Source organism: Lactuca virosa, chromosome 7 (assembly GCF_052849685.1).
Source record: "Lactuca virosa cultivar CGN04683 chromosome 7, Lactuca_virosa_CGN04683_v6, whole genome shotgun sequence".
Taxonomy (NCBI): Eukaryota; Viridiplantae; Streptophyta; class Magnoliopsida; order Asterales; family Asteraceae; genus Lactuca; species Lactuca virosa.
Window position 1 is genome coordinate 94,121,486 of NC_136432.1, and position 9,917 is coordinate 94,131,402.

General features: G+C 37.5%; 1 protein-coding gene across 4 annotated transcripts; it reads right to left on the reverse strand.

Moving 5' to 3' along the window:
* Window positions 1-625: 625 nt before the first annotated feature.
* Window positions 626-6,176, reverse strand: LOC145124523 (disease resistance protein RPV1-like). 4 transcript variants are annotated; one of them, XR_013715650.1, is made up of 9 exons: window positions 5,661-6,176; window positions 3,728-4,868; window positions 3,562-3,627; window positions 3,219-3,440; window positions 2,411-3,136; window positions 1,704-2,289; window positions 1,527-1,631; window positions 1,163-1,296; window positions 626-949 (listed from the first exon to the last, which is right to left on the reverse strand). XR_013715650.1 is itself a non-coding variant. In XM_079059908.1 (8 exons), the coding sequence occupies exons 1-8, from the start codon at window positions 6,146-6,148 to the stop codon at window positions 933-935; spliced, it is 3,363 nt and encodes a 1,120-aa protein (XP_078916034.1). In that variant the 5' UTR covers window positions 6,149-6,175; the 3' UTR covers window positions 629-932. The 4 variants fall into 4 exon arrangements, 1 of the variants encoding a protein (XP_078916034.1); XR_013715649.1 differs by having other exon boundaries at window positions 627-949; window positions 2,399-3,136; window positions 5,661-6,175; XM_079059908.1 differs by lacking the exon at window positions 1,163-1,296 and having other exon boundaries at window positions 629-949; window positions 2,399-3,136; window positions 5,661-6,175.
* Between the last annotated feature and the right edge of the window lie 3,741 nt (window positions 6,177-9,917).

Genomic DNA, 9,917 nt, shown 5'->3' on the forward strand with positions numbered 1-9,917 from the left:
ATACAGGAGAGAAAGTTGGTTAAAAGTGGTTACATCCATTTTGGCGTCAAAACTGGTAGTTAGAAAGGTGGTTATCATACATAATCGATTCTTACATAATAATGATGTCGCAACCTGTTTTGGACCCCACAAGGGGTGCTGCATCTTGGAGCCAGGGGTGCTAGCCCCGGAATCCCGTATTCCCGAGCTCACATTTTTCACTTCGAGTGTGCATCCCGCACCTCCAACCTCGATGAATAAATAGAATTCAACCTATCTCAAACTTAATAATAACTACACTATAATATATTAATAACACTAAAATCACCAATATAAATGACATAATGAGTTCTTCAACTATATTTATATATATTAACACACCATCCAAGCTAAATTTGACAGGAATGAAAATAATCAATCAAGTGACTGGACGTGTGCATAAAGAAATGAAAGTTCCTAAAGGAAAGGCAATGTCATATGCAAATGTGGTTTCGATAAATAGACAGGATAAACGAGAGATGAACAATGATATTTTTTTGGATGGAGATGAGATTATACTTCTTTCTAGAGAATATGTAGTGGATCACAATGCAAATAGGTGTTATTCTTGGATGTGTCAAAGTTAACTATTCCAAACATGCAAGTAATGTGTAAAATGAAAACATGATGTTGTCTTGAATTCAGGTCGGTGAACTAGTAACCGAGTAAATATGTACAAAAAATGTCAGTATTTTTTTAATAGAATTAGAAGATTATTAGTAAAACATGTACAAAAAAAATGGTACACCTTATAAAAATATTTTGCCGATAAATCAAGTAGTTATCCTTTTTTTTTCTTCTTTAATGCCTTGTTTTTTCTCCTTCTCCATCACTAATTCCTCAAATATTCTGTCATCCGCCTTCATATCTTTTCACCATTCCCATATGATTCTATCCATGTTTATGTTCGTGTCTCATTGTGACAACTGGCCTATCAGGAAACAAAAATACAAACATAACTTCAATCCATAATCAACATAAATTATTTAAAAAGTTACCAACACCAGTTGTAGAAAAATGGTTCCCATATGTATTTATCCATGTTTATGTTCATTTCTCATTGTAACAACCGGCCTATCATGATACAAAATTACAAACAACATAACTTCAATCCATAATCAACGTAAGTTATTTAAAAAGTTACCTACAGTACCAGTTTTATAAAATGGTTATCATAAGAAACAAGGTGGCTCATATGCTTTGCCTAGGCTGATACGAATGAATGAGTTGTTGCATAAAGCGTTGTCTACCATTCACTCTGATCATAGATATGGAAGGCTGGACAACAAATCAGATTAAAGGATGAGGAATTATGAAGAAAAAACAAGCTAATGGTGGACGGTTATACATTAAGGAATGGTTCACATGTAACTTATTCTAATAATAAACAAAGCTTATATTCATTTATATAGGCTAATTTTGGTTAAGGGATTTAAGTAGCATATTGATTTACATTTACAAACAAATATTGGTATTTCATGCCAAAGAGAATGATTAAATGTACATACTTAGATCCAACTCGGAATAAGCGTCCCCTCTGTAAGCTCTCGGCTTCTTATATTTATATAGACCTTTGCAGTCCATCTGACAAGATTTTCTCCATCCACGTACCTCTATGACAGTGTGATCTATCAGTATTTGCAGCTAATCTTTGACTAAAAGCATCAGCTCAAAGGGGAACTTACCTTTATGGGGAATGGTATCACCAACCAACATATTTAACCAATCAGGGGTGGTTTTCTTGAAAAAGTCACGACGACAAAGATAATAGGCTCCTGTACTCAGCTCAAATTCACATAGATCTCCTCCAACAACTTCTTCCTCTTTCTTGTAATTTCTGTAGTATTCAGGCTCTATGAACACAAGGCTGACATTACACCCCCTTACTATCAATCCATTCCCCACAATGATGGACACATTGACTTCATCACCAGCGTCTAATATGTTCCCAATTGGCCAATAGCTTAACCACACACCATCTTTTCCAACTTCAGGTTTGAAATAGATCAAAGGGTTATACATCCAAGTAAGGCCCTTGGTTGTATTGCTGACTTTGGTGAACAAAGCCCATCTTGTATCTTCATCCTCGCATGATGTGTTTGATTGTCTGTATGAGGCGGTTACGTTTAATCCTCGGATCCTGCATTTCTCAGGACAATAAGGCACACGAAAGGATAAGAATGCAGACGATGACATATACTCGGATTTTGGCATGCTTTGAGCCTTTATGCCTTGATGATATGTGCTCATTATACCATATGCATACAGCACCTGGTCACACAAATTGCAGAAATATCACATTATTCATATATAAATCAGTTTTCCGGTGGTAAAAAGATGTTTTTTTGTGTACTTATTCATGAGAGAGAGAGAGAGGTACCTCTATAGTTACCTTTCTATACCGATCGTATGTAACGACATCATAACCTATGAGGTCCACCGTAGTATTTTTATATGCTTTGATCCAATTCATATATCCCAAATTTGCTTCACCAAGCTCTTCTGACGGCACCAATTTGAAAAAGCCTTGAATTTCAAACAAGTTTTCACAACCTTGATATTCAAATTTCCGTAATCTGCACCGACCTGATTGAAATGTTATTTTCTCCAGTGAATAACACCAAGATGTATACAACTCTTCTAGTGTACTTGGGAGACATAGGAGGGACTTTATATTTGAACAATTATTCACATCGAGTACCCGAAGCATTAACGGATTACTGCCAAAATTCATATGATTGTAAAAGGATGGCGGCTCTTCTGTAAAATACGATAGATCATCAAGGTCGCAGTCATTGAGAAACAGAAACTTTAACGAGTCTGGCAAGGGGACCAAGAATGGTTGTGGCATTCTTTCAACAGTAGATAGACCTTTTAGCATTTGCAGTGGATTTGCATAATTCTTATTCGATGCAACCTTCCCTAGATAACGACACCGTCCAAAGTCCAATAGAGAAAGCTTCTTAAGACCTCCGATGGTTTCACAAACATGAGTCAGACTGAGACGGATACAGTACCAGAGAAACAAAGTCTCGAGATTAGGAAGTAGGGAAGGATGGCAGATACTGACAAGATTGACTGACCGTTGAAGATTTAGGATCTTCAGCGAATTAAGAACCTATTCAAAGAATACCAAGATTAATTAACACATAAACTGTCAGAAAGTTGGTCAAGTGACAAATAGGACATCGAATTCCTACCATGGGTGGCTCAAACTTCTTCAACGATCCATTGCTCATATGTAAAGCCACCAAGCTGCTCCCCAATAAGCCAGAGGGTATTTTTTTCAATGGACAACGAGTCCAGTACAACCATCTTAATTCTGGAAAATTCTTGTAGGACCCCGTGAGTCTCACATCTTCTAGCTTGAGCAATTTCAGTTTGTCCATTTTTGCAATTGAAGTTGTTTTAAAGATTGATGGCTGCAATATTAAGTTAATTAATTAGTATATACCTCATGTGTGACGTAAAAAGCACTGAAAATTAAAGGTAAATGCAGAAAAAATATAAAGAGTAACACACTCATTCACGTGTTTGACTTACATTTGACGTCATCCCTTCTTTGAGCTTTTGCAAGTCAAGTGCTAGACCTTCAATTGTTTTCGAACCCTAACCGGGAAAGACATGAAATGAGACAAGGCAAGTTAACATAGGAGGTTGTGAAAGGGAAAGAAAGTTTGAAGATACACATAATTAAGAAACATCTTACCTCTCCGCTTCTCAACAAACGATAAGATTCATCATTTTGCGAGACTCTACTACGTGATGCAGGATCTCTGGACTCTTGAAGGACTATGTTTCTTCCCATCTCTTGAAGCAGTTGATGCATCATCAGTTTTTTACTTGGTGAGATGGTAAGAAGGCATCTGTTGATGAGCGTCATGATCCCAGCCTTTGCATGCCAGTCATGCTCCATAATCTTTACAACATAATCCTCATAATCACCAACAAAGAAAAAAACAATGTGCAGAAACAACTCTTTGTAATTGGCATGTGGCAATGAGTCAAAGCTCTTTTGTAGTATACCCTGGACTCTTTCATCAAGATTTCCTTTCAATGAATTCAGTGAATTCAATTTACTTCTCCAAGCTTCTATCATGCTATTTTTTTTCAATGGCCCTTCAGCATCAGATAATAGAGAAGAACCCAATACTTTAAGAGCTAGTGGGTGTCCACCACAATACTCTGCTAACTGTTTTGCGAGCTCCATAAAACCTTCCATTGGAGTCTTGGATCCAAATGCATGGCGACTTAAAAGCTCTAATGATTCACGATCATTCAACAATTCGGATTTTTGCACCTCGCACCTCCAAGATATGGACCTGAACCATGCACGTAAATTTAAAAGCCTAGTTGTTATGATGATCTTGCTTTGCGTATGAAAAGCCCTTGTTCCAAGTAAAGCGGCTAATTCATCATGCTCATCAATGTCATCAAGAACAATAAGCACCCTTTTCAATTGCAAGGCCTCCTCAACCTTCATTGTACCCCCACATACACTGGCTATGCTTGCATTCTTTCCACCTAGAATGTCTGTGAGAAGTTGTTTCTGTAGCCCAAGCAGACCATCAGACTGTTTAGAGTGCTTTCCGATCTCTTCAAGGTAACTGCTGCTTCCAAACTTTTGCTTGTTTGAGTTATAAATGAATTGGGCCAGCGTTGTCTTGCCACTACCTCCCATGCCACAAATTGCTAGAACGTTATCACCAGGTTGCTCGTTTTCCAACCAAGAGTTGATAAATTTAGCTCGAGAATCCATTCCAATTAGATGAGCTGGAGTACTAACTAGTTTCAAATCTAGTTTACAGTCAATTGTATCAACCACTTTTGCGATAAACTCTGTTTCAGAGCTGCAAGAAAAGAATAAAGAAAATGAGCACATTGAGAGAATGGCATTTAATCTTCTTGAACACTTTAACTTGCTTCAGTTATACTGCATGAAATTCAAATGCTATAGCAAATGTAATATTCTTCCTGCAACCATTAATATAAACCAACTAAATATGATGAACTGAGGTGTACATAGTAAGTGTATATGCAATCTGATTGAATTAAGTTTTTAATAATAATGTAAAGGCCAACTAGATACACCCGAATTGAATGAACCAGGGTTGGACTACATGTCAAAACGGACAGGTTATCAGGCTTATTCCATTGGTTGGCGAGATTACGTGTAGGGCCAAAGTCAAACCCGAATATTTTATATTTGTAGTATACCATTCATAAGTAAGGAAGAGAGTATTGGCATAATGTCTATACATAAGTAAAAGAACAGCTATTTGTCGGATCAAGTAAAATTGTAATATTCAGTTCATCACTATAAAGAAATGTCACCTATCATGCCAAATTTGTCCAGAGACAAGGAGCAAAGCAAATGAAGTATATGCAAAAGTAAACCAACCCCTTAATTAGACTACTACGGAAAAGGACAAACAGGTAAGCATATCTGATTCTGCTCTTTGCATAAATTTAAAGCAATATGAGCAAAAGAAAATCCAATGATATTTTTAAGAAGCATATCTGAACTTGATCATCTGCTAGGCAGAAATTACGATTCCTTATCATAATTAACACTCTCATTTTAATTAATCAAAAAAAGTTTCCAAAGGATTAAACTATAAGCGTGAAAAGAGAAAGCATACCCTGAAAAAACCATGCCAGTCAAATCAGCAACCTCTGTAAGAGCCGTCTTCCATCGATTAACATTAAACTCACTCCATTTTAACCCTTCTGCTCCTTCTTCTACATTTATCGCAAAAGTTTGCCTTTGGTTCCTGACATCTGAGGGATCGACATGGTAAAAAACCGGTAAAACAAAATGTTTAAAGCTCCGCCTTTGTTCAAGGATCAACAGCAGCTCGTCAAGGCACCATCTGGAATTCGCATACTTCTCTGACAATACAACTATAGAAGACCTAGACTCTTTGATTGCTCTCTCGATTTCCGGCTTCAGTTCTTGACCTCTGTCGATATTATCATTATCCCTAAAAGTGCGTACTCCTGCTCGGTCTAAAGCTGCGTATAGGTGATCTGTAAATGAATTACGAGTATCTTCACCTCTAAAGCTTAAAAAAACGTCATGGCAGCTGGTATGATTTAGCAGAGAAGCGGAAGATGAAGCAGACGCCATTCAAATTTAGTAAGATGAGAGGTTGTTAAACAAAGGGGAACATAAAGGCATCGAAGTCAACATCTCCGGTCTCCGGAAAGGTTGGTGATAATTCCACGGATATTGATTTTTAAAGCAAAATGACAATTGTGCCCCTTTGTAATTAATTATTCTTTAAAAATTCCATCGTGTTGCAGCAAACAAAAGAGAGAAGAAAAAAGGAAGTAATGATAGAAAATAAGAGAAAAGAAAGAAAAAGAAATTTGTCTTTTATGTTCCCGAGTTTGAGAGAAATGGAAGGAAAGTTAAACACTTTGTTCTTTCTTTTCAAATCCTTTCCAAATCGAAAGGAAAATTAGGAGGGAAAGTGATCCTTCAATTTCCTTCCACTTTCTTCCTTTAATGAAACTCGGGAGCACAAATTTCTCTTACTTTTCTCTCACTTCCACCAACTTCCTTTCTTTTCTCTCCTTTAAGTTGAACTCGGGAGCGGGGTGTTAGCCTTCCTCCTCATCTTTCATAACCACCTCCTCTATCTCCTTTCCCAATTCCCCCCCCCCCCCCCTAATTATCTCTCCTCCTTCCCCAGGACCCCCACCACCGACATCTTCACTGCCACCCTTATCTTATTACTTAACATCGTCGCATTCATCCTCTGCTCCGCATATAGTAGCCACTGATCATCGGAACACCCGATTTAGGTCAACACTGTAGAATTCCACCCACGATGAAAGAACACAATGCAAGGGTATTTTGGGAACTTTTTCTGCTGGGATTCTATTCAACTAAGAAACTGTCGCTAAACATAAAAAACAACTCTTATTTATAATAGAAAAGAAAAGCTAACTAACTATTATTATCTGCTAACAAATTTGCAGGAAAAAGTTAATTACTCAAATTCAAAAACGGATATTCAAAGTTTGAATTTTCTGGATTATTCAAATTCATTAGCGGCGACGCATAGGTATTAACGGCGACGACCGACTATTAGCAGCGACACCCTGGAAAATTCAGCGCCATTTTTCTTTCTGTTACAACCCTTGGATTGAAAACAAATCGAACAGATGGGGCTCGTTTGACGCGGATCGCTATCCATGGCCATTAGCAGCAACGCCTTTACCGGCGACGCATGACATTAGCGGCGAAATGTAACACGTCAATTACATGTCGCCGCTAATGACATGCGTCGCCGCTAAAGATGTCGCTGCTAATGCCCCAATTTCTTGTAGTGTAACCGTCTCGTGCGGTGCCCATGAACTCAAGACCTGCCCTACTTGCTTTAACTTATCCTCTCAACAAACCCATTTGGCAAGCATACTCTAGGATCGTTCAAGTCGACCCAAAAAAAGAAAAAAGAAAACAGAAGAAGAAGAAGCAGCAAAAGTAGAGTCAACTGGAGTTCGCATAACCATAATGAAAGGTTGCTGAATCTAAAGCCAACTTGGACCTGAGTCTTTTGGTTATCTGTCAAAGCCATGTCATAACTTCTTTCGCTTTTGCGTACCCATTAGAAGCCGATTTAATCCATTTCCGTGAGTGGTCCAATGTGATAAACCGACATCGTGGAAATGTTGCTGGAAAATTTCTTTCCTTCTTCACTCGCAAGAACTTCTTAGCATTCGATAAAGTAGAAACAAGTTCATCATAATATGAATTCATTTCGGAGCAGAGAGCAAGCAGAGCCGCTCACGTAAAGAGCAGATTAAGGTAAAAATGATGGTGAAGGAAAACGCGATTCGTGTGGAGTGTATTTCTGGAAACCTCGTATCTCCTTTGGTATAATGGTTTTACTAAAAAGCATTTGAATAATTAATTAAACTCTAAATAGAATTAAGGGCTTAATTGTCAATTTTTTTAAAAAAATGTATCAATAACATCAGTGGAATTATATTCTCCTCTCCGGAAAAGTACAGAGGTGTTATGTGAGGCTGGATTGTCGTTTTAGCAAACTCTCTTTTCTAATTTGCACGCGTTAAATTTTTTTTTTTAATTAAATAAGTCATTGTTTAAGGAAAAAATTGCAAAAATAGTCATAATTGTCAAAATTATGTGGTTTTAGTCTAAAAAGGTTTGGTAGTGCATGAATAGTCCAATTTCAGATACTTTATATGGTTTTCGTCCTTATAGTTGGTATTTTTGTGTAGTTTTGGTCCATACCCAACCTAAAATTACTAATACGCGCTTAACTAATTCTTTTTTTTTGTTTATTTTTTCTAATTATATTTTTATTATTTTAATTAAAAAAATAAAAAAATAAATAAAAATCCCACCTACCCATCCTCTTATCCCTTACCCTTTACATTATCTCCTGTAAATCTCAACCACAATGTACACCAAGAACATTAAGGATCCGACACCCCTTCTTCCCCAAGCCCGGTTATGGGCAGGGGCAAGTGGGGCATGTGTCTAGGGCCCAGTTTTATGTGGGGCCCAAAAAAAATTACTATATTTTATACTATATTAGCAATCCAAAACTAGGCCCAAATGCAAAGTGAAGTGCACAACATGCGTCCATCTTCATATATGTTCATTTTTATGGGGGGCCCACATTAACATGAAAGAGTAAAGTGAAGAACATCCCTAAGAACATCTTTAAGCGCTTAAAGGCTTAAGGTTTTTTTTAACAAACTGTAAAATTTGTTATATATATATATATTCGTTACATGTTAGGTCTTAAGGGTCTTTTTTTTACTCGTCTTGGACATTTGAATTCTTAGGACCGGCCTTGTTCTTCCCTAACCAAGGTCATCGTCCTTAAGTCGCCAACGGCCTATGTCGTGCACTCTGCTGCCACTGGCGTCCAAAATTGTTACTCCCCCGTCTCCCATCTTACAGACCGGACTGTCCCTTATACCTGTAAAAACCCATCTCCATCACCGGAATAAATGGTGAACATCTCCCTTCATCACCGACAACACCAGAGCGCCGATGACCGCCTCCTACACCCCTACAACTCCAGAGAGTGCCAAATACCGCCTCAAATATCTTCACATGTTAACACTCATCTCCATCATTGGTGACCAAATCCGACAGTTGACCTTAAATTTATCCGTCAGAAGTCCGTTTAATTAGGCATGAATCTGACGGAGAAAACAATAGCATCTCCCTTCGTTTCCCTTTGGTGGTGGTGGACTTAGCCTTCTCGGTCTAGATTTGTATCTTGATCCAGATGAACCCTGATGGGTAGCAGCGGTGATCGTTGGTGTAGGTAGGTGTTGGCGCTAGTGAAGGTGGTTTGGAAGGGACAACTCCAGTGGTTTCAAGGTGGTGGTGGTGACGAATCGGATGAAATCTATCGAGCATGTTTTACGGCAACATCAACTGCTACCGACGGAAATTTCGGATAGAAGATAGTTGCACCGATGATGGAGGTGGAGCTGGTCATGACGAGGCTTCTCTCCTCTTTAGTGTTATGATAAAGATAGAAGGGGGTGGGTTATTTTTTTATTTTTAAGTTAAAAAAATGTAAATTAAATTAATTAAAGTATTATAGCAATTAACAAAATTGAAAAAATAAATTATAATGACACAATAGTCTTTTCAAGCTGATAGAGACCAAAATCACAAAATATATATATATATATATATATATATATATATATATATATATATATATATATATCCAAAAGTGGACCACACTACAAAAAATTTTTGGACTAAAACTACATAATTTTGACAAGGACAGAGACCATTTTTGCAATTTTGTATTGTTTAAGATTTTCTTGTTAACGATATTGATTGGTGTCATACGGTGCATGCCATACTTTTGTAGTGTCTTTTGTTTTGTTGA